Source organism: Callithrix jacchus, chromosome 8 (assembly GCF_049354715.1).
Source record: "Callithrix jacchus isolate 240 chromosome 8, calJac240_pri, whole genome shotgun sequence".
In the NCBI taxonomy this organism is placed as follows: domain Eukaryota; kingdom Metazoa; phylum Chordata; class Mammalia; order Primates; family Cebidae; genus Callithrix; species Callithrix jacchus.
Window position 1 is genome coordinate 38,199,597 of NC_133509.1, and position 25,086 is coordinate 38,224,682.

General features: G+C 37.2%; 1 protein-coding gene across 6 annotated transcripts in view; it reads right to left on the reverse strand.

Moving 5' to 3' along the window:
• Nucleotides 1–1,861: 1,861 nt before the first annotated feature.
• TRPM7 (transient receptor potential cation channel subfamily M member 7) overlaps nt 1,862–25,086 on the reverse strand; it is a 121,393-nt gene continuing 98,168 nt past the window's right edge. For 2 of the 6 annotated variants that reach the window (XM_035259638.3, XM_078334240.1), the window contains exons 28-39: nt 24,663–24,759; nt 21,457–21,527; nt 19,521–19,555; nt 17,296–17,321; nt 14,424–14,474; nt 14,279–14,344; nt 13,422–13,705; nt 13,213–13,295; nt 12,856–13,061; nt 7,794–7,845; nt 7,579–7,685; nt 1,862–3,355 (exon numbers count right to left, since the gene is read on the reverse strand). In XM_035259638.3, the coding sequence (XP_035115529.3) occupies nt 3,225–3,355; nt 7,579–7,685; nt 7,794–7,845; nt 12,856–13,061; nt 13,213–13,295; nt 13,422–13,705; nt 14,279–14,344; nt 14,424–14,474; nt 17,296–17,321; nt 19,521–19,555; nt 21,457–21,527; nt 24,663–24,759 (1,209 nt within the window). In that variant the 3' untranslated portion in view covers nt 1,862–3,224. Of the gene's footprint in view, nt 3,356–7,578; nt 7,686–7,793; nt 7,846–11,141; nt 11,240–12,855; nt 13,062–13,212; nt 13,296–13,421; nt 13,706–14,278; nt 14,345–14,423; nt 14,475–17,295; nt 17,322–19,520; nt 19,556–21,456; nt 21,528–24,662; nt 24,760–25,086 lie in introns of all 6 variants that reach the window. The other 4 variants (XR_013520973.1, XM_035259639.3, XR_013520975.1 and 1 more) reach the window with 4 other exon arrangements.

A 25,086-nucleotide genomic window follows, 5' to 3' on the forward strand; every position in this document is an offset into this window, starting at 1 on the left:
TCCACTGACCTAATTAATAATAGACCAAGGCAATGACCATCAAAAAGACAACCAGGCAGATGTTTCCTAACAGAACTATATAACCCCAACAATGAAGCATTCTTATGAAAATTCAACACTGAATCTGATCAAGCCTTTAGATTTAACAACTAGTTTATGACATATGCAGGAAACAAATAATCAGCAAAATCTCAAATGTAGTAAACTTCTCAGGACAAATAAGTTGGTTCTTCAAAACATAAGCTGGGGGCAAAGATGAGAGAGAAAAACCTACATATCAAGAAACTTTAAAACCAAGCAATTGTTGGTCAGGTGCAATGGCTCCCAAGCACTTTGGGAGGTGGAGGCAAGCAGATCACTTGAGGTCAGGAGTTCAAGACCAGCCTGGCGAGCATGCTGAAACCCTGTCTCTATGAAAAATACAAAAATTAGCCTGGCGCAGTGGCGTGTGACTGTAATCCCAGATACTTAGGAGGCTGAAGCAGGAGAATTGCTTGAACCTGGAAGGTGGAGGTTGCAGTGAGCCATATGCCACTATACTCCAGCCAGGCCAACATCGTGAAACTCCAACTCAAAAAACTAAAGTAAATAAAAATAAAAAACAAACAAAATTAGCTAGATGTGGTGGTGCACGCCTGTGGTCCCAGCCAATCAAGAGGCTGTGGCAGGAGGATTAATTGAGCCCAGGATTTTAAGGCTGCAGTGAGCTATGATCATGCTACTATACTCCAGCCTGGGCAAAAGAGCAAGACTTTGTCTATATTTTTTTTTCCTGAGACAGGGTCTCAACTCTGTTGCCCAGGTTGGAGAGCAGTGGCATCATCTCAGCTCACTGCTGCCTCAACTTCCTAGGCTCAAGCAATCCTCCCACTTCAGTTTCCCAAGTAGTTGGAACTACAGGTGCACACCACCACAGCCAACTAATTTTACTTTATTTTTTGATACTGAGCCTCGCAATGTTGCCTGGGCTGGAGTGTAATAGTGTGATCTCAGCTCACTGCAACCTCCGCCTCCAGGGTTTAAGTGATTCTCCTGCTTCAGCCTCTCCAGTAGCTGGGATTACAGGCACCTGCCACCAAACCCTCCTAATTTTTTGTATTTTTAGTAGAGATGGGGTTTCACTATGTTGGCTAGGCTGGTCTCGAACTCCAGAGCTCAGATGATCCGCCTGCCTTGGCCTCCCAAAATGCTGGGATTATAGGTGTGACCACCATGTCTGGCCTAATTTTTATATTTTTTAGTACAGCTAGAATTGTGCCATGTTGCCCAGGTTGCTCTGAAACTCCTGAGCCCAAGTGATTCACCTGCCATGGCCTCCCAAAGTGCTGGGATTTCAGGCATGAGCCACCATGCCAGGCCAGGACAAACAAAACAAAACAAAAACCGTATAGATGAAACGCAGCCAGCTTGGGTTCAATTCCTACCATTGCTACTTATTATTAAATAATTATAAGAATCTTAGGAATGTTACTTTACCTCTCTAACACCTTGATTTTCAAATCTGCAAAACAGGATAATAACGCCTATTTCATAACATTGTCATAAGGATTAAATAGGTTAATGTATGTGAAATACTTAAAAGTAATGCCTGGCACTTAGTAGGCACTAAGTAAGTGTTAAATACTATTATCGTCCTGCAAAAATAATTAACATAAAATTAAAAATCAGTAGATGGCCCAAATTGCCCTTTTTTGGCATAAGAAGAAACAGATTTCTAATAAGACAGTAAGAAATCAGTATTAAACATTGTACAGGATAGGAGATCAAAAGCACAGCTATACAAATGGTTCATTAAAAAAACTGATACACTGACATCTTGAAAATGTCAGCTTTTTCAGAATGATTAAACTCACTAAACATCTGTAAACCATAATAAATTTATTTCATTTCTTTTAAAGATTTAATGATATACAAAATGTATATAGTATAATATCTTTAAGTAATACACTTTTTCTCCCCACCCCCAATCAACATTAAACACTATTTAAACAGCTTATCATCTCTTGCCTTGTCTGTATCTATGAGATACACTACTGAATACAAATAAGCTTTATACTGCTCCCTTCCAAATAAAAATTAAAATTAGTACCAAGGAAACAAATAGAAAAAGAAAAACAAAAGGAAAAAAAATTAAAGCATAAAATTTTTAGTCCAATGAAAAGCTTTTCTTGTTATTGTTGAATATTCAACAATATCTGGGGCTGTTAAATTACATTTTATTGGCATAAGGTTGCATTGCAATCTGCCGGTATCACATAATGATAATCCAACTGAATTAATTTCTTAAGTACCACAAACAGCATTCATGTTTAAATGTTCTAACACAATTTTAAATACATGCAGGAGTTCATGTTTAATTCTGATTTGATATGCCAATCAATGAAATCTCCGGAGAAATATCTAAGTTCTGGGTTGTTGCTATGTATATAGATAGGGAAAAAGTATTTCCCTTGGTGAGGGAGTTGGGTTTCTCCTTTTATAATTTAGGTTATATATCAGTTTACCATGGCTTTCTTCTAGTTAACAGTGACTTGATAAAACAATGTTAAAAACCCAACTATCACTTTTACACAATTTGGGTTCATTTTAACAAAAAACTGGCTCTGTCTTTAAATATGGAGCCTAACCCTGATTCATGAACACCATCCCTCTTGAAATGGTCTTCAGCTCAGTTCTTCTTTGTGAACCTAGAATTAGAACAAGTCATTTCCCTTCCCGTGGCCAACAAGCATCTAGTAGGGAACCAGTGATATCATCACTGAAACACATTAAACACACTGAGGAAAATTTTGACTGCCATTTAACCAAAAGGCTGAGTGATTTTTTCATTTTCCTAGTCGAATGGCAATAAACCAGCTGCCAATAAAATCTGCATGAACATCTACCTTTGGTTAATGGTATTGCACCACATAAGAGGCATCACCCTCATCAGAACAAAGTCAAATGAGATCCTCTGCTATACAAAGAGCCCTTTAAAAAGTTATAAATACTAATTATCAATTACCTCTAAAATTTCTCAGCTGCCAGCTCTATCCTACACGGAGTTTCTGACTGATGAGTTTAATCAAGTCAAAAGATTATTGACCTTTTAACTGTGCTGGAGTCAGCAAATTCAACTTGCATATACCTTTCTGTATTACCAAACAATTGCCTCCTGAGGGAAAAGTGACACAGTAACATTTCTGCGAGGTGCACGCAAAACTAATGATTCAGTAATATTAATATTATAACATCAGACGAACAGAATTAGTTGATTCTGATTCTTTGGTGGAATTTCCAGGCTGAAGATTCAAATCTGAAGGCTCATCCTGAGGAAATATAATCTTATCAGGCGTATAATCATTCCTCTTCAGATCTACATTGAGCACCCAAAACAATTAAAAAAAAGAGAGAGAAAGAAAAGAAAAAAAAGTTAGTATTTCTTAGAAATGGAGAATTAGAAACATTTTCTTTCTTTTTTTTTTTTTTTGAAATAGAGTTTTGCTCTTGTTGTACAGGCTGGAGTGCGATGGCACGATCTTGGCTCACTGCAACCTCTACCTCCCAGGTTCAAGTGATTCTCTTACCTTAGCCTCCCGAGTAGCTGGGATTACAGGCATGTGCCACCATGCTCAGCTAATTTTTTACATTTTTAGTAGAGACAGGGTTTCTCCATGTTGGTCAGGCTGGTCTCCAACTCCCGACCTCAGGTGATCCGCCCACCTCGGCCTCCCAAAGTGCTGGGATTACAGGCATGATCCACCACACCCGGCTGAATTAGAACATTTTCTACTCAATTTTTCTCCAAACATGTCAGACTTGTTTTCCATCAGGTTGTTACAAAGAGTCACCAAATTTATGCACATAAAAATGAAGTCATTCATTCATTCAACAAATAATTACATACTGACCATGAGTCAGTCATGTAGGGCATGGAAATGTAGCAAAGAACAAACCAGACAAGGTCCCTGGTCTCAATGAGCTTATATTCTAGTGGGTGACAAAAAATGAGCAAACAGAAAAATGATAGAATTATAAGCAGTAAAAAGTGCTTTGAAGGCAGGGTGGGCAGTTCCCAGCATTTTGAAAGGCTGAGGTGGGAGAATCATTTGAGGTCAGGAGTTCAAGAGCAGCCTGGCCAACATGGTGAAGTCTCTCATCTCTACAAAAAATACAATAATAAGCCAGGCATGGTGGCATGTGCCTGTAGTCCCAGCTACTCAGAAGGCTAAGGTGGGAGGATTGTTTGAGTCCCAGGAGGCAGAGATTGCAGTGAGCCAAGGTCATGCACGACAGCATGGGTGACAGAGTGAGACCCTGTCTCAAAAAATAAAATAAAATAAAAGAGTATCCAAGTAGAAATAGAGGTAGCTGAACATAGAAACAGAGCTTGGGAAAGATGTTAGGTCTTCAGATAAATTTGCTATGATCAGTATATAAAATATATTTATAGGTATTGGACAGGAAAAAACTTAAGAAGTTATAGACATATAGGAATAGTTGCAGAATTGGAAAAAATGCAGTAATATCAACATTATAAACTAACCAAATCATGCATAAACATACATACATATGTTTTTTTCTTTATTTTACCATTTTTTTTTTCTTTTTGAGATGGAATCTTGCTCTGTCGCCCAGGCTGGAGTGCAGTGGTGTGACCTCCACACACTGCAATCTCTACTCCTGGGTTCAAGCAATTCTTCTGCCTCAGCCTCCTGAGTAGCTGGGATTATAGATGCTCACCACCACGCCCAGCTAATTTTTGTATTTTTAGTAGAGATGGTGGGGTTTCCCCATGTTGGCCAGGCTGGTCTCAAACTCTTGACCTCAGGTGATCTGCCCACCTCCACTTCCCAAAGTGCTGGGATTATAGGCCTGTGCCACTGCGCCCAGCCTCCTTTTTTATTTATTTTTCTTTCTTTCAATTTCTTAAAAAAAAAAAAAACAAAAAACCTCAAGATACATGTGGAGAATGTGCAGGTTTGTTACATAGGTTTATGTGTGCCATGGTGTAAACCTTCATATATATGTATTTTGTATTTTTTAGTAGAGATGGGGTTTTGCCACGTTGGCCAGGCTGGTCTCAAACTCCGGACCTTGAGATCCTCATGCCTCGGCACCCCAAAGTGCTGGGATTACAGGCGTGAGCGACAGCTCCCAGCCAACCCTTACATTTTTATCTCCATATAAAATATAACTGATGCTCAGAATATGAACTGCTTTATTTCTTTAAAAAAATTAAAATATTTGACCTTACTGAATCATAAGCTGCTAATTTTAATCTAAGAAGCAACCTATCATAAATAATCCAAACACATATTTGCAAATGCATGAATTATTTTTGATAAATTTTAAATGTAAGACTATGTCAGTATGGCCTTAGGCAATACAAGCTAATCTGCTATTACTGTACAAAGAACAGTGGAAAAAAACGTATTTATACCTCGTCTTAATTATGTCATTAACTAGTACATATATCAATGAGCAAATCATCTCAACTTTAATTATATAATCTAGAAAATGAAGGATCTGGGCCAGATTTTTTTTTCTTTGAGAGAGAATCTTGCTGTGTCACTCAGTGGCACAACATCTGCTCATTGCAACCTCGGCCTTCTGGGTTCAAGCAAGTATGTTGACTTTCACTACACCCATTTAACACTGTGCTGGAAATCCATGCCAGTATAAACAGTCAAGAAAAAGAAAAGACATGCTGGTTGAAAAGAAAGAAACTGTCTTTATTGTCTATAAAAAAAATCCCAAGAAGTCTATTACAAAAAGCTCCCAGAAAAAGAGTTAAGCAAGGTTGCAGGGACATAAGCTTTAAAAAAAAAAAAAAAATGGCATTTCTGTATGCTAGCAATAAATAAAAAACAAATTTTTAAAAAGTTACCATTTACATACCTAATAATGCTTATTATATGGCTAGTACTGTGTTCTATGTACTTCATAAAACCAACTCATTAAGTCCTCAAAAAATCCTTAATGATGTAGGTATTCTCTGGAGTCATGCATACTGGCTCTCAAGTCTAAGCTCTTAACTATGACATTAATAGTCATAAGAAGTGGAACTTTTAAAAATAAACCTCAAGGGCTGGGCATGGTGCCTCATGCCTGTAATCCTAGCACTTTGGGAGGCCAAGGTGGGTGGATTACTTGAGCCCAGGAATTCAAGACCAACCTGGGTGACATGGCAAAACCCCATCTCTACAGAAAAAAAAAAAAAAAATTTATATATATATATATATATATATATATATATATATATATATATATATATATAAATAAATTAGCTAGGTGTGGTGGCATGTGCCTGAGGTCCCAACTACTTGGGAGGCTGAGGTGAGAGGATCACTTGAGCCTGGGAGGCAGAGGTTGCAGTAAGCTGAGATTGCACCACTAAACTCTAGCCTGAGCAACAGAGTGAGATCCTGTCTCAAAAATAAATAAAAATAAACAAATAAAAAAAACAGCTCAAGGGTTAGTCCCAGACATCTGTAATTTTAAAAGGCTTTAATTTTTAAAGAAACGGGGTTTCACTATGTTGCCCAGGTTGAAGTATGCACTACAGCTCTGAACTCCTGAGGCTCAAGCTATCCTCTGGTATCAGCCTCCTGAGTAGCTGGGATTACAGGCATGTGTCACTACTCTCGGCACAGTAACTTTTTTTTTGAAACAGAGTCTTGCTCTGTCGCCAGGATGGAGGGCGGTAATGCAATCTTGGCTCACTGCAACCTCCACCTCCTGGGTTCAAGTGATTCTCCTCCTTCAGTCTCCAGAGTAGCTGGGATTACAGGTACATGGCACCATGCCTGGCTAATTTTTGTATTTTTAGTAGACCTTGACCTTGTGATCCACCCACCTCAGCCTCCCAAAGTGCTGGGATTACAGGTGTGAGCCACCACATGCGGCTCAGAGTAATTTTTTTTTAAAGTTCCACAAGGAACTTGATGCACAACAAAGAGAGATAATCAGAGGTTTTTGCTTTAATTTACAATTAAATAATAACTTGTAATTCTCCAAGTTATTACAGAAAGATGTTACTATCCTGAGACAATACATTTACAGTTCCTGTTACTGCTTGATCAACTACTCTTTTCTATATTCTTCTGCAAGGCTTACTTGAAAATTTATTCATTCTCCAAGCAAAGGTAAATACATTAGTTTCTCAGGATCATTCCCTGACCTATGTTTGAGTTAAGGGACCTGTCTACATGTTTTACAGCACGCTACTCTGGTTTTCCTCTCTCTGGCATTTATCAGTCCTGTAACTCCCTGTTAATCTAGTCAATATTCAACATTAGACTAACTCTATGAGGGCAGGGACCACAGCTGTCTGGTTTGATATTCTGCTTTTAACACCTAACACAATTCCTGGCATTCTGCTGACATATATTAAATGAAGAAACTTTATGTCTGTATAAGTAATGAAAGAAAACAGATTCATTTATAATAAACGATGTGTATTTGCAAAGGAGTTCCTGAAGCTGGCACAATTAGAGACCATTATATTAAACCTTTGTGCCTCTGTCCTTATTAGGTATTGCAGAAACCAACTTTTGTAACAATTTATATACCATACCGATTAAGGTATTTTTTTACCTGGAAGTTTAAGCTTTCTACAGCAAGAATTACAGTGATGTTTTGCTCTGAAGTTTTTAATTGCATCTTCTCCTAGATTTGCTGGACCAAAAACCATATCACAGGACCTGTGGAATTGGTAATTTAAAAAAAAAAATTACAAAAAAAGGCAGTTTATGCAGGTACAAATGTAAAATGTGAAATTATGCCTTAATGAAATAGTTAAAACTTATTACCTCTTTTCTTCTGCTTTTATCACAGATGGGTCAGTCAAATTTTCACCAACACCTTTGTGCGTGTATATAAAAAAATTATATAATTGATATAAATACTGACATTTGCATAATAAAAATCATCTTAAGAGATGTTAAAGTATCATCAATCATTACAATATTGAACTATTCAAAGGAATATAGTTCTTCTCTCTTGATATTTCATAATTTAATTTATTACCCTGGCATTCTACCAGGGAGAGGCACAGCCCCTTGTAATGTGAACAAGAGTTAAATGTCAGAGTTGGTAGACAGGCATGTAAGTTCCCAATCCTACAGTGCCAAAAATGCAAATACCTCCTTACTTATAAAAGGTCTGGTCAATCTGCCCTTGTTTCACCTTAGTTAGCAAAGAACAATTTTGTACATGAAGGAATAATCTGTAGCACTTTAAGAGTGTTTTTTGGATTGGCCAAGCTCAGTGGCTCACGCCTATAATCCCAGCACTTTGAGAGGCTGAGGTGAGTGGATAACCTGAGGTCAGGAATTCCAGACCAGCAAGACCAACATGGTGAAACCCCGTCTCTACTAAAAATGCAAAAAAAAAAAAAAAAAAGAAAAAAAAAAAGTTAGCCGGGTGTGGCAGGTGCCTGTAGTCCCAGCTACTTGGGAGGCTGAGACACGAGGATCGCTTGAACCCGGGAGGCGGAGGTTGCAGTGAGCTGAGATCGTGCCACTGCACTCTAGCCTGGGCAACAGAGCAATATTCTGTCTCAGAAAAAAAAAAAAAAAAAGTGTTTGGGATCTAAAGAAAAAAACACACTCATTAACACATAGCATATGTCCTTGCAAAACATTCATGCATTCATGTACATAAAGAGTAAGATTGTGAAAATCTTTCTTCACCTCCAGCCCTCTTCAAAAGTATGATTAAATCCTTTCAGTCTCTCATATATTCACGTGTATATGTAAATATATATACACACATATACATACCCTTAAGACCTACAGATATTTTGATAATCACAAATATTTAACCCATTAGAACAAAATCTAATAAAAAGGTTCAATTTCACAATTAGAATTAGAACACGGTATTATTTTCTACCCAATAGGAATGGCAAACACTAAGAATATTCAACACTGGAAAGACTATGAGAAGCAGGAACTTCCACAGAATGCTGAGTATGATTTCTGATAAGCTTTTGGGAAAGTAATCTGGCAGCTGTTATTAAAATTAAAATTGTACTCATCTCTTTTCTAAGCCAATTTAGGAACTTACTTAATGGAAATAAAAGTAGCAGTGCATGGAGTATGGTTTGCTGCAGCACTGTTTGTGGAAGCAAAAAACTAAAAATAGAGTGAATGTCTATCAAGACAGGTGTAAATCATGCTACAGCTGCTACACTATGGACTATCACACAGCTATCAAGGAAATAAATCCAGAAAAATGTCCATGATATATTGTTAGATAGAAAAAAAAACAAAAAAAACTCATGATCCCAGTTGGGGTAAAACCCCAAATAATAAAAAATAGGGAAAAAAGTCTCCAATTGTGTATATGTCTTCACAGAAGTAGAGAAATAAAAAAGATAGGAACACTTTATTCTTTACGTATCTTACATACTACTGTTTAACTTGTAGTAATTATCTAAAATATTCCTGTGTAAAAACTGCTCAATAAACATTATGTTGATATGGAATGTAGTCGGTGAAGATGCTGTGAACATTGTTCAAATGACAACAAGGGATTTAGAATATCAAATAAACTTTGTTGATAAAGCAGCAGGGTTTGAGAGGGTTGACTCCAATTTTAAAAGAAGTTCCACAGAAGGTAAAATGCTATCAAATGGCACTGTGTGCTACAGAAAAATCATTCATGAAAGGAAGAATCAATCAATGTGGCAATCTTCACTGTGGCCAGTCAGTGGTTCATGCTTGTAATCCCAGCATGAGCCACTGCCTGGCCACAGTGATGTTTGGAACTGCTTGAGGTCAGGAGTTCAAGACTAGCCTGGGCTACCCAGTGAGACACCCATCTCTACAAAAACTTTTAAAAATTAGCTGCATGCAGTGACATGAGCCTGTAGTCCCAGCTATGCAAGAGGCTTAGGCAGGAGGATGGCTTGAGCCTGAGGAGTTTTGAGGTTACAGTGAGTCGTGATTGAGCTACTGCAATCCAGCCCGGGCAACAGAAAGAGACCTTGACATCATTTAAAAAAAGGAAAGAAAGAAAGAGAAAGAGAGAGAGAAACAAAGAGAAATTGCTGCAGTTATCCCAAACCAGCACCTATCAGTTAGCAGTCATCAACATGGAGGCAAGATTTCACCAGCAAAAAAGATTACAGCTTGATGAAGGCTTAGATGATTCTTGACATTTTCTAACAATAAGGTATTTTTAAATTAAGGTATTGTGTTCTTCACATACAATGTTATCACACACTTTAGACTACAGTATAGAGTCAATATAACACTTTTTTTTTTTTTTGAGATGGAGTTTCGCTTTTGTTATCCAGGCAGGAGTGCAATGGCGTGACCTCGGCTCACCGCAACCTCCGCCTCCTGGGTTCAGGTAATTCTCCTGCCTCAGCCTCCTGAGTAGCTGAGATTACAGGCATGCGCCACCATGCCCAACTAATTTTTTTTTTTATATTTTTAGTAGAGGCGGGGTTTCACCATGTTGACCAGGATGGTCTTGATCTCTCGACCTCGTGATCCACCCGCCTTGGCCTCCCAAAGTGCTGGGATTACAGGCTTGAGCCACCGCACCTGGCCAACATTTTTTTTTTTAAGACGGAGTCTTACTCTGTCACCCAGGCTGGAGTGCAGTGGCACCATATTGGCTCACTGCAACCTCTGTCTCCTTGGTTCAAGCAATTCTCCTGCCTCAGCCTCCAGAGTAGCTGGAATTACAGGTGCCCACCACCATGCCCGGCTAATTTTTAAATATTTTTAGTAGAGACAGGTTTTCACCATTAGCCAGGCTGGTCTCCAACTCCTGACTTCAGGTGATCCACCTGCCTCAGCCTCCCAAAGTGCTGGGATTACAGGCGTGAGCGACAGCACCCGGCCAAATATAACTTTTATAAGCACTGCAAATCCAAATAATTCATGTGACGTGCTTTATTGCAATATTTGCTTTATTGCAGTGGTCTGGAACCGAGCCTGCAGTATCTCTAAGGTAAGCCTGTCATTTTAAACTTAATTGTATTGGCTGGCCAGGCGCAGTGGTTTACAGCTGTAATCCCACTACTTTGGGAGGCTGAGGTGGGTGAATCACAAGGTCCGGGGCTCGAGAACAGCCTGGCCAACATGGTGAAACCCTGTCCCTACTAAAAATACAAAAAATTAGCCAGGTGTGGTGGCACGCACCTGAAATCCCAGCTACTCTGGAGGCTGAGGCAGGAGAATTGCTTGAACTCAGAAGGCGATGGTTGTGGTGACGGGAGATCATGCCACTGCACTCCAGCCTGGGCAAAAGAGTTAAGACTCCATCTCAAAAAAAAAATTGTATTGGCCTAACTCATAACAGATATCCAAGTTTTTCATTACATATACCACCTTAATCATTTTTACAAAGGCATGAACTACTGAAAAAAGTAAAATTGTTTTACACAGATTTTCATTCTTGAGCTGAATCAATACCCTGTTTGCTTTTCAACGACCCTTTTATATTTCTACCTTCACACTAAAGAGTCGCCGAGTAATAAACATTTTAAAGAATTGTTCTCATGTGATTTAAAATCTGGTCTGTGTTTACATTTGAAATTAAGTCTGCTCTTCAGGGAGAAAAATTATGGAAGCCATAATGAAAAGCAGAGTTGACAACATGCTCAATTTAACTTTCCTCTGACCCACTGTGAAGCTCAGCAGACATTACTCCAAGCAAACCTGCCCTCTTGTAGCCACCACTTTTTTTCTTTCATATGTATGACAAGGTCTATCAACTCAGATGGCTATGAGCGATTTTTCTCTCTATAGTTGCATACTGTTCTACCTATCAGGTGCTGAATTTACTTTGACTCCCCTTGAATCTGGGCTACCCTTATAAGTTGCCTTGATCAGTAAAATGTGGCAAAAGGCATCTCAGCCAGTCCTGGGCCTAGCCTAAAGAGTTCTGCCTTCTCTCTACAAGAAGCCAGCTGCTATGTAAGAAGTCTAACTACCTGAAATCACGATGCTGTGAGAAAGCCCAAGCTAGCTAGTCATGTAGACAGGGAACACTTGGAGAATTGAGGAATTCAGTTGACAGTGAACAGAGACCTCAGACACTTGACTCCAGTCAAGCTGTTCAATGTCTCCAGTCATTCCAGTCTTCTGAGGTGACAGCAGAGAAGGGACATTCCCACTATGTCCCATCAAAATTTCTGAATGAAAGAACTGTAAGAAAATAAAACGGCAGTTGTTTTAAATCCACTAAATTTCTAGGTAGTTCAGTTCACGGAAAGTAACATAAATACCAGGAACACTAGAGATATTTGCTATTTTTAAAGAAAGTCTTTACACTTTTGAAATATTAGACTGCATATCTTAGAACAGAAAATTTTTATATGTTTTTGCTTAAAACATCTATATTATCTTAACAACAATTAAGACAGCCAGGCTGGGGTGTGGTAGCTCACACCTGTAATCCAAGCACTTTGGGAGGCTGAGGTGGGCTGATCTTGAGGTCAGAAGTTTGAGACCAGCCTGGCCAACATGGCAAAAACCTATCTCTACTAAAAATACAAAAACTATCTGGGTGTGGTGGTGGGTGATCCCAACTACTTGGGAGGCTGAGGCAGGAGAACTGCTTGAATTTGGGAGATGGAAGTTGCAGTGAGCCAAGATCGCCCCGTCACACTCCAGCCTGGGCGACAGAGCGAGACTCCACCTGGAGGTTGGAGGGTAGAGATAGCCAGATTCTATTACTCAAGGCCCTGATGGCTATATGCTATGACTATGACTAACTTGCTTTTCTTTTTAATAGTTTCTACTGGCCTAAGATTTTATCTATCTATAAATTAGCAGATTCTGCATAGTATAACATATGAATAGGTAAGAACCTACTGCACAATTTCACTTTAGCAATATTTAATAAATTTACCTTGTAAATCAAGTACCAGTAACTCCCCTCTTGTATATTCATAAGTCCAGTGGCTAAAGGCTAGCATGATCTCTTCCAGAGTATTAGTTGGAATAATCTCATCTCCATTATTATTGTTGTATTTTCTAAATTCTCCAGTCATACATTCTTCCACGGCAAACCACTGTCCTGCTGAATGGCAATACAGCAGGAAAACTTCAAGGAACCTTATTAAAAAAAGTTATAAATATTACTAGCAGTTAATAAAATTCTAATTGATCTACAAAATGGGTGTTTAAACATTCAACATCAAAAACAAAGGTCAAAATGGACTGCTATCCATATAATAAAAGATCCCAGAAAAAATTACAGATTTACCTTGGAGAATATGGTATGGATTTGGGTTTCATTTGATTAAAGGCAAATGTAAGCTTTTGTGCTGCTCTCTGTTGTTGAATTTCCTAAAAGCGGGGAGAGAACCCTTGTTTAATATTTAAACTAAGATTATATTTGGCTCACTGATATTTCAGAAGTTAGAATATAAAGCTTAAATTATGTTTCACTATTAAACATTCACCACCACTTACTCGCAGACAGAGATGCAGAACTGTATCTTCTTTATAAATACTTGACCATGTATTAACCACCTCCGGAAGAAAAGATTTGATAATATAAAGATGCCCTGATTTGAGGATATCATGTTCTGACCAGGTACACTGTACTTTGACAGCTCTTCGTAAACCTCCTCCCATCTCCTCTTTGCTTAAAAACTCTATTTTGGCACAGAGACCAAGTTGTGACCAAGAAGACATGCTGTTATTTAGTATGTTGGGTGAACTCTCTTCCAAACGATACACTGTGACAGGCTCCCCTGCAAAATGAATGAAAACAACTTAAGATTAAATTATGACTCTTTAAAAATGACAACGTAAAATAAAAATTAGCAGGTATCTTTCATTAAGGAAGAGAAGATAAAATGGACCAGTATGTGGTTTTATAAAAAGAAATTTAATAGCTATAGGTAAGAAATACTTCTAAATTCATCTGTAATAATAAGCATTTTTGAAATTCTGAGCATTTTACAGAAGACTTTTAAAAAAGCAGCTGAAATTATAAACACTTCTGAACTGAGCACAGAGGTTAGAGCTATCTGTTTCATGGACACTGTGAGGTCAATTTATACATGTTACCAGATAGTGGATCAAGAACTTTTTAGAATTAGAATATATTGTTGCTTCTGGATACGCCAATAATGGAGAAATTCAATACTTCTGATGTCTCCCTTCATCTATTCAAACATCCCTCACCCTTATAGTAGTCGGATTAAGAATGTATTTGAAATGGATACTTCTTAATGTGATCCCACCCACATTCTATATTATAGCCACAAACAACTAAAGGGTGAATTTTCCCTTTTATTTATTTCTTTAACTTCTGGATTTACCTCTTGGAGGCACAGGTGTAAATGGAATGCTCTGTGATAACCTCATCAAGTTATTTCTTTCCACAGCTGCATAAAAATGAGAAAGAAAGAATGAAATCCCTAAAGGTTCAAAATATTATTAAATTTTGTTTTTAATATTACTGACCTGAGTAATAGTAATTTGTATCCATAGCTGGCTTAAATGGAGAGGTTAGACCTAAAATGGCAAATACATAAATGAGACCATTTAAAAAGTACTAGTACAGTAAAAACGTTAACTCGGATATTCTTATAAAATAATCTTAAATTTCCATCATGTAACTGTTCCTCACAAAAACAGAAAAAATGAGGGAGAAAATATGTCCACTGTGCTATATTACCCTATTTCATTATGCCAGATTAGTAAGAGCTGTGCATTTAGACACCTACAAGAGCAAAATTATGTTTCACACTATCTTAACTCCTGCCATAAACTCATTCTTTTCATACCTCCCACTCAAAAGGAAAAATCTCTTTTTGATTCTGACATTTGGGGGGTGGGGACTGTAGCCATGTAGCCATTTTAGCAGGTCTACTAGGAGAAGATGAACTTCTGGAATGTGAAACATACCCACCAAAAGCCCTTCCCCCATCTTTTGTGTGTGTGTGTGTGTGTGTGGACTTGACCTTTAAATGTAGCAATAAGATAAGGACACAAGGCAAATCTGCTATGTGCTAAATTTCTAGAACACAAATAAAAAGAAACTTACTGCCTTGCAGGAAAAGGAAGTTAGTCAATAGTTTTAATACTGCACAGTAAGTATAAAAATATACTTTAAAAATGTGTATATACACATATGTGTGTATACATACTGCAAGACTATATGAAGTACCTAATGTCTTGTGGTTGAGAAGACGTCAAAGGCTGTCTCAGAGTAAGAGAAGGGGGAAAACAGTATTTTGCAAGGCACTGGTGTGTAAAGGGCAACATTTACAAAGTCATGGAAGTGTTAAAGTACATGCTACACTTGGGAAACTGTACACAGTTTAGTATGAACAGGACTAATTATATACACATCAGAATGACCTATAGAGCTTTTTGGACATACACCCACCCAGATGTCACTGCAAAATATTCTAATTCTGTAGGTATGTGTTATCATATAAGTGATTCTCTACAAATGATTCGAATATGCAGCTAAGACTACAAATTAATGGGCAAGAATATTGGCATAACTGTAGGAGGTGAGGCTACAGAAACAGAGCATATCAAATTGTTAGGAGGTCAGGCACAGTGGCTCACACCTGTAATCACAACACTTTGGGAGTCTGCTGTAGAAGGACTGCTTTGAGGCCAGGAGTTCAAGATATGGCAAGGCCCCATATCAACAAAAAAAGTTTAAAAATTAGCCTGGCAAGGAAGTGCCCACCTGTGGTCCTAGCTAATCAGGAGGCTGAGGTGGGGGGATTGCTTGAGCCTAGGAGACTGAGGCTGCAGTGAGCTAAGACTGTACCACTGTACTCCAGCCTGGGTGGCAGAGAGATCATGTTTCTGGGGGTGGAGTCGTGGGGGTGGGAACTGTCTAATATGTCACGTTGAAGAAGAACACTGGATTTTATTAAACAACAATGGGCAAAAATGTAAAGTAGAGGAGTGACTAGATCAGATAGTTTAGAAAAAGCAGGCTGGGCATGATGGTTCTTGCCTGTAATCTCAGCACTTTGGGAGGCCAAGGCAGGGGGATCACGACGTCAGGCGTTCCAGATCAGCCTGGCCAACAGGGTGAAACCCTGTCTCTACAAAAGTACAAAAATTAGCCAGGCATGGTGATATGCACCTATAATCTCAGCTACTTGGGAGGCTGAGGCAGGAGAATTGCTTGTATCTGTGAGGTGGAGGATGCACAGTGAGCCAAGATTGCATCACTGTACTCTGTACTCCAGCCTGGGCAATAGTACAAGACTCCCATCTTGGCCAGGGGTGGTTATCATTTTGGTGGCAGAACAGAACATATTTGAGAAGTAAAACTAGAGGCAAGGATCCCCAAACTGGCCTAACTACTTTGAGTACCTATTTGGTAGTAATTACCAAATGTGAACACATGCTAACTTTGACTCAGCAATTCCATTCCTAGGCATAATGTCAATAATAAATGCATGAGTATGTTTATCAAATAATATGAACAAGAATGCTTATAGCAGCAAGTCATAAAAGCCATACAGTGGAAGCTACTGAAATGACCTCCAAATAGCAGAATGGATAAGTAAATTCAACATATTCACATAAGGAAATCCTATATATTAGTGAGAATGCACAAATTACCACTACACAGAGCAATATCGATGCATTTTATAACAATATGCTAAGAGGAAGAAGGAAGACACCAAACAGTATATACTGTACAATTTCATTTATATAGCCAATATGCATATACATGCAAACACTCACACACACCCCCACCAAATTGGTGAAGCTTCTGTCTTAGGGGAAGAAACTATAAGATGAAGTAGAAACAAAGGAATGGGGACATAAGCAAAATTGTTTTTGGGTGCTGATTACATGGCTATACTTACTTTGTAAGAATTCAGTGAATTTTGCACTATTCTGTATTCACCATACACTTTGATAAAAGGATGAAAAAGTAATGGTCTAAACTGAAAGGAGCAGTGGGATGTACAGTGGAGGATGGATTTTAGAGACACATAGGAAGTAAATGCAATAGGACTTTGTGACTACAAAGTCAAAGTGGTCAAGAATAACTCAGCTAAAAGTTTCATTTGTTAAAACAGAAAATATTAGAGAAGGAGCAGACTGTGTAGCAGAGACTAAGTGGGCAGGGAAGAAGTGTGACAGTAAAGAGATCATCATTCATAGGGTGGTTCATGTGTTTGTGAAACATCTATAGTAAGGAGAAACGATAAGAGGGAAGAACTTTTCACTACTGTGGCTTTGTCTAGCTTGAAGTCTAAAATGTCTTACCTAGAATAATGCGGTGTATGCTGTAACAGATCATGTAAGATTCTCATTTTTTCACATTAAATCTACCACACAGACTCACCATTTAATGTTCCTTCTTCAGATGGCCTAAAGAAACACCAAAAAATATAGTATAAGCTGTGCTACAATTTACGTTTTGGCTATCATTTAATTTTTTTATTTATAAAATTAACATTATATAATAAATTATTAAGGAAATTATGATATTGATTCCCTTTGTCTGAATATTTGCCATTTCCCTTAAGCCAATTCCAATCAATAGATATATATATCCATATGTATCTACTTGTTAATAACCTAATATCTCTAATTTATGCCTAAATATTATTAGTAGTTTGGTGCCAAATTGAAGGCTCTATACTAATAAACTATTTCATAACTTCTGTATTTGTGGAGATTCATTCCAGTACTGTAACAATACACTGAGATGACTTTGCAGGATACTAGAAATATTTCAACAGAATTGATGGGCAAAGAACCGATTGAAAAGTCAGTAGATGTCCTTTTGCCTCTTGGTTTCTAATGTTGAAAAATATTTTTCCCAATGTTCACTGTAATTATTTTTAACAACATATACTGGCACCAAGTGAAGGTTCTTTTACTTCCAAATTCCAGTGTCAGTTAGACACACAGGTATAGCAAAAAGGAGAATGGAATGAGAATAAAGGAAAACGGGTTAGAGGCTTAGCACTTTCATCATACAACTACATAGCCTTACTCAGGAACGAAAGGACAAGATCCAGAAAGGACCTTGGAAGTAGATAACCTTGTCTCTTTCCAGCTCCTACATTCTACCTGACCCTGTTGTTTCCTGTTGATTTTCATCTTAATAGAAACGTTTTCTTATAAAAATTATTCTGAACCTAATATCATCCCTTTGCCTGCTGCTAATCAATCACTCTTTTCTCAGCACCCAAAGAGTTGCCAATCAGCTCCACCTTTATGGGTAGTTCTTGGGGTCAGCATTCTGCAAGACAATGTTCTTTTGTTAGACACCAGAATTAACACCAACCTGAAGTACCTATTCTGTATTTACATCTATGGCTTTGGTTATAAAAGAAAATATTCCTTGAAGAGGTGTGACTATAGGTAGGTTTTCCAAATGCCATTCCAGGGTCAGGATACTTAATTTGAACAGCTGCTTATCCTGTGGTCCAGGTTTATTTTCTTCTCTATATAGCCAGATTTACTTTTTTTAAATACAATTATTTTATTTTTTGAGACAAGGTCTTGCCGTCGCCCAGGCTGGAGTGAAGTTGTGCAACCATGCATGGCTCACTACTCCAGCGCTCAAACAATCCTTCTGCCTCAAGCCTCCTGAGTAGCTGGGACCACAAGTGCACCACTATGCCAGCAAATTTAAACAAAAAACAAAAAAGAATTTTTTTTTTTTGGTAGGGATGGGGGGGATCTCACTATGTTGCTCATGCTGGCCCCCAACTACTGGGCTCAAGCAATCCACCACATTGGCCTCCCAAAGTGCTGGGATCACAGGTACAAGCCACCATGCCTGGCTCAAATTTATTTCTGATTCACAGAAGCAGAAAAACACTGAATAATAATAATTTCCCCCAAATTGGTCTCTCTGCTCAAGTAATCCATATGGGAGAATAACTCTATCATGCTTCCAGTATCAGATGGGTGTCAAACCAAGACTTTTTCTTTTCGAAATCCTTTGGAATTTTAGAATACTAATTCCTAGAATGGAAATACAGAGATTATCTTAGATTCACTTTACCCTTATGTCTAATCTGTACTAAAAAGTTTCACTTTCTGGGGACAATTACCTGTCAGATTGCCTTTAGTTTCCACTTTTGATTTTGGATTACCACATTAGCTTTCTAGTGGATCTTTCTGTATGCAGGCTTTCTAATGTATACTGTATATTACAGTTCTAATCATCAAAGTGCTTTCCAAAAGTAGATGCAAGGTTTGATTAGAATGATGCATAGAGAAGGCAAGCAAGTACAAAAATAAAGCCTCAAACTAGATCTCCCAACAAATTTATTCAGGAATGGTAGAAACAGGACAATAAAATCATAATTGTATCGTTTTTAGGAAGACCTTAGTAGAGTTGTAATTATATGAAAATAATAAATTTTAAATGTATATATTAACTCATAATAAATTTGTTCCCCTATTCTCATCTATGTGAAAAGAGGAGATGCTAGAATAAGCAATCATCACCAAGAAAAACGTTAAAGGATGATGCAAAGAGCAGGAAAAAAGACAACATTCAATAATCATGATACTTTTCAAGCTAATGATGAGAAAAAGCTTACTTACATTTCTCTGTTTGATGGTCTATCTTGTAACCAATCCTTCAGTAAAAAAAAAAAAAACACACATACACACAAGAAAAACCTTACATACAAATCTCTAGAAGCATAACTTTAACTTTTTTCTTATATTTTAAGAATAAAAGGCTAAAAAAATTAACATAAAGTTATTTCATAAAACTGAATAAAACAATTAATTACAACTGTATTTACTGTAAATGTAACTACATAAGTCTATTCAAAAAGGTAGAAAAAGAATTCTGTTATTTCCCACAACATAATCTAGTCTTTATAAATTTTTATATTGTTTGAGGACAATTCTATTCTCTTAAAATATATATTTGTTTCTGTGATTCTAAAAATAATGTGAGCCTTGTCAAATAACCATAAAATACAAACAGAAAAATGAAAATCATGTAAGCTGTGAATGCTCATGACATTTAGACATATTTCACTGTAGCCTTTGTTGTGTATATGTGCATATGGTTTTTATTCTGCAATTGTATAATGATCTTCCTAGGTGTGGGTTTATTTTTACTTTCCCAGTTTGAGACTCATTCTGCCTGAATTTGAATCTTCAAATAGTTTATCATTTTGGAAAATACTAAACCATTTCTAATCTCTTCAAATTTTGTCTACTCTCTCAAAGCCAGTTACATATATATCTTCCCTGTCTCTTTTATCTTTAACATATTTTCTACCTTTTATTATGTAGTTTGTCTTTTTTTTTTTTTCACTTTAATCATCTTTTGGACAATTTATTATTATTCAATCCATTTAATTATAGTCGTGCTGCATTCTGGCCCAGTTTAGTAGTTTTTCCTTCAGATGTGCCTAATCTGTTAATTAACTCCCACTGAGTGGGTTTTTTTTGAGAGGGAGTTTTGCCTGAAGCCCAGTCTGGAGTGCAGTGGTGTCATCTTGACTCACTACAACCTCCACCTCCTGGGTTCAAGTGATTATGCTGCCTCAGCCTTCTGAGTAGCTGGGATCACAGGCATGTGCCACCACACCAGGATAATTTTTGAATTTTAGTAGAGATGGGGTTTCACCATGCTGGCCGGGCTGGTCTTGAACTCCGGACCTCAAGTGATCCACTTCCATCGGCCTCCCAAAGTGCTGAGATTATAGGCATGAGCCACAGTGCCCAGCCCCCACTGAGTTTTTTTAATTTCAAGTTTTTTCAAATTTGAGTCTTTTTGAATAGTATCTCCTTTTCTTGTGTTTTATGTTTAATACATTTTTATGTCTATAATCACTTCAACCATACTTATTTTATCATCTATAACCAATAATTCTACGATCTTAAGTTAGAAATCTAATAATCTTTATGTAAGTTGAGTTTTCTAAATTGCCATTGTGAGGTCAGCTTCAATAAGGCTTTAATTTGTTGCAAAGTTGTGCAGCTCAGGGTCAGGATGGGTCCCTCAAGAAAGGAGGATTTGTTACTGCGAATCTGTGTTAACTAACCTCTCTCCCCACTGACACCACTTTTTTCAATAACAGGATTTTAACAACATAATCTCTCTATGCCAGAACAGATATATTTTGAATGTTAAGTCAATATGTTCTTGATCAAAATTATGAGCACTGACTTCTATATATTTGACTATAAAGGAGTAATTTTTCTGCCTTCTCCTGAGCTTTTTGTCTTGTCAGTGTGTGCTTTTAAAGGTAATTTGCAAAATCAATTATTATCTCAGCTGGAAATGAGTTCATATAATTAGCTTCAATTCAAACAGAAAGAGACTCCTGCCTTAATTCTGTATAACTTTTTCTTTAAAATTCCTGACTATTCACTGTAAGAAGAAACTTTTCTATAACTGCTACTATGAGTCAGTTTTCGAAGGAAAAGTTTTTTGAGTTTTTGATACAGTCCCAGATACCACCACTTTGTAGCTCTTCTCTAATAATATATATTGCTTTAATTGAAATTTACAAACCGGTATTAAAGCTGTTTTGGAATCTACTTCATGAGTGTCTTCGGTAGATGGTCTTCTACTGATTTTTTCTGCTAAAAGAAAATTTAAAAATATAAATAAAGTTACACAACTGAAGTTTTATGAATACCAACTAACCAAACACAAAGCTTTCCAGGCATAGTATAACCTTCATAAAATAACTCAACTTCTCCTCAATACATTGAATGCAAGAGTTATATGACGACCATAAATTATTCAATTTATTTCCAGTAAACTATTTATTGTGAAAAAGCAACAATAAATGAAGTAAAAAAAGATTTCTCTCCCTCCTGTTCCCAAATCACCCTAAGAGCGGTAAAGGTAATTCATTTCTTGTACATTCTTCCTGGGATAGTTGTATTTGTGTATTATCCTCACCACCCACTCCAATATTTAACATAAATGGTAGGGAAATATGTATCTTGAGGTTTTTGTTAGTTTTTTTTTTTTTCTGAGATGGAGTCTCACTGTTGCCCAGGCTAGAGTGCAGGGGCATGATCTCGGCTCACTGAAACCTCTGCCTCCGGGGTTCAAGTGATTCACCTGCCTCAGCCTCCTGAGTAGCTGGGATTACAGGTGTGCACCACCATGCCTGGCTAATTTTTATTTTTAGTAGAGACAGTGTTTTGCTATGTTGGTCAGGCTGCTCTTGAACTCCTGACCTCGTAATCCATCCACCTCAGCCTCCCAAAGTGCTGGGATTACAGGAGTGAGCTACCACACCTGGCTCTTGTGTTTTCTTTTTTTTCCAAACTTAAAGCTTTGAGATTTTCTTTTCTTCTTTTTTTTTTTTTTTTTTGAGACAGAGTTTCACTCCTGTTACCCAGACTGGAGTGCAGTGGCATGATCTCAGCTCACTGCAACGTCTGCTTCTGGGTTCAAGCGATTCTCCTGCCTCAGCCTCCCAAGTAGCTGGAATTACAGGCATGTGCCACCATGCCTGGCTAATTTTGTATTTTTAGTAGAGACAGGGTTCTCCATGTTGGTCAGGCTGGTCTCAAATTCCTGACTTTAGGTGATCCGGCCGCCTTGGCCTCCCAAAGTGTTGGGATTACAGGTGTGAGCCCCTTCGCCCGGCCAGCTTAGAGATCTTCTACAGAAGAACAGAGATTTCCCTATTATGTTTTGATGCTATCTTTATTTCATACTGGATATACAGTAATGTATTTAAACAAACTCCTACTGATGGACATTTGATCTGTTTCCAATCTCTTCCTATAAAAAAATGCTTCAATGAATAATCCTTTTTCCCCAACTTATGATAATACCTTTGTTGTCATACCTTGTTGATCTGAAATGAACTTTAGAATTAAACCTACTTCCAAAAAAAGGATATTAAGTTACACATCAACTTGGAGAAAGCTTACAATTTGATGGTACAATAAAGGAAAACTTCAGAATGGAAGAAGGAAAATCTCAGAACAAAATTTATATTCCAGAAGTAGAGGACAAAAAGACCAGACTGAGATATATTAGAAGACTCTGGGCAAAATGTATTCAATATGATGAAACTGACAGAATAAATTACATTCTGAATATCATGAAGAAATTTGGTCAAATACCGGAGAACTTAGGGTGCTGATCTAGGCAAAACGGTAACTATACTTGGTGGAAAAGGGTGAAGGAGTGTGTGTATGTACGTTCTGGAAATTCAGAGTGAGAAAAGAGTTTAATTCTTGTCTTCTTTAGGAGGTCAACAGATATGGCCTAAAACTGAAATATGAGGATGCTGCAATAGAAGTAGGTTGAGTATCACTTTTCAGAAATGCTCGGGATCAGAAATGTTTCATATTTTTGTTTTTAAAAAAATTTGGGGACTGGGCATTGTGGCTCAAGCCTGTAATGCCAGCACTTTGGGAAGCTGAGGCAGGCAGATCACTTGAGGTCAGGAGTTCAAGACCAGCTCGGCCAACATGGTAAAACCCTGTCTTAAAAAAATATTTTTTGGAATATTTGCATTATACTCACCCACGTGAGCATCTGAACATCTGAAATCTGAAATGCTCCAACAAGCATTTCCTTTCAGTCAGTACTCAAAAAGTTTTAGATTTTGGAGCATTTTAGATTTTGGGATGTTCAACCCATATAAACATACTAACTCAGAAATAACATCTGTGTTACCTTAAATACTGACAATTATTTTTCTTTCCTCCTAATCCTTCTACCATTTCGTTTACTTGCCTTATTACTCTGGCTAGAATGTAAAAGAGAAACAGTCAGAATCCTTGTCTTGCTCCCCATCTTGGGCTTTCAATAATTCACAATGAAGTAGAATGTTTTGTGATAATTTTTTGTTGATATGCTTTTTGAGATTAAGAATAGATACTGAATGTTAATCAAATACTTTCTCTGCAGCTATTAAGATGATTTCATCATTTTTCTCCTTTAATCTGTGATTATGCATCATTGTAACTGTATTTTTGAATGTTAAGACAACTTTCATTCCTGGAATAAATCCAATTCAGTCATGATACGTGTTGCTGAATTCAGAATACCAAAGGAAAATGAAAGAAGTGATGGTGAGGTGGACAATATAGTACTGTTTTCCTTAAGGAACCTTTATAATTATTCAACTTTTAAATGACGTGCATGTATAATTTTGACTCATTAAAAAAAACATGATACATCATCACAATATAGAAATATTAACGGTACAAGGCAATATGTATTGTCTGCGACCTTTTGTGTAAAAAATAAGGTAGAAAAGACGGTACTGTCATACATAATTGTATAAGCATGAAACTCTAAAGGGTAGACAAACAGTGGTTACATGTGGGGATGGAGTGAGAGCGAAACTTTTCAGAGTGTTTGTATTTTAATTTTGAACCAAAAATGTATTATTTTTAAAAGTTAAACTAGAAAAATATGTTGAATAAGTGATGATAAAGATTAAAACAGAAGATACAGATGTACAGATACATCTATAAAAGCTAAAAACAGCAGATTTGTAAAAAGTCTTTCTATTCCATCTTTAAAGAATAAACAATTTGTAAAAAATATTCTAATAAAACATTCTAATGAATGCTAAGATTACGACTTATTCAAGGTTACAGTAACTATGGCAGACCAGAATTTTCATCTTCTGACTCCTGCACCATTCACTGCTCAGGTGTTTGACAAACATAACATACATTTAAAGTGTAAATGAGTAAGTTTTCTAACACTATGCATATGCTGAAAATACTCACCTAGTTCTGAATGAAGAGGAATGGAAGTTCTATGACACTCAGTAAATCCAGCATGAGAACTCACACGTTTCAAAGTGTTTTCAGAAGTACTGTCGTTCTGCGAACACCGTGCATATACAGAATTTGAAAAAAACTTAACTAAATTTCAACCCATTGTTCTAAGTAGTATAGGAGTCCCCTGATTAATGCTCAATATGCTTTATTCTATCTGGACACCAATGGGTATATTACAGATTACGGTTATTTTCTTCAATGCCAACTTCAAAAACTGCACCAAAACACCCTATTTTGCCTACTGTTCATAAACTCATCCAAATGAATTTTTTATAATAATAAAAGCTCACAAAAAAGTTGCAAAAAATATACAAAACCGTGGGGGGGTGGAATGAAATTATTACCAATTCACTTCACTACCAAAAAAGCT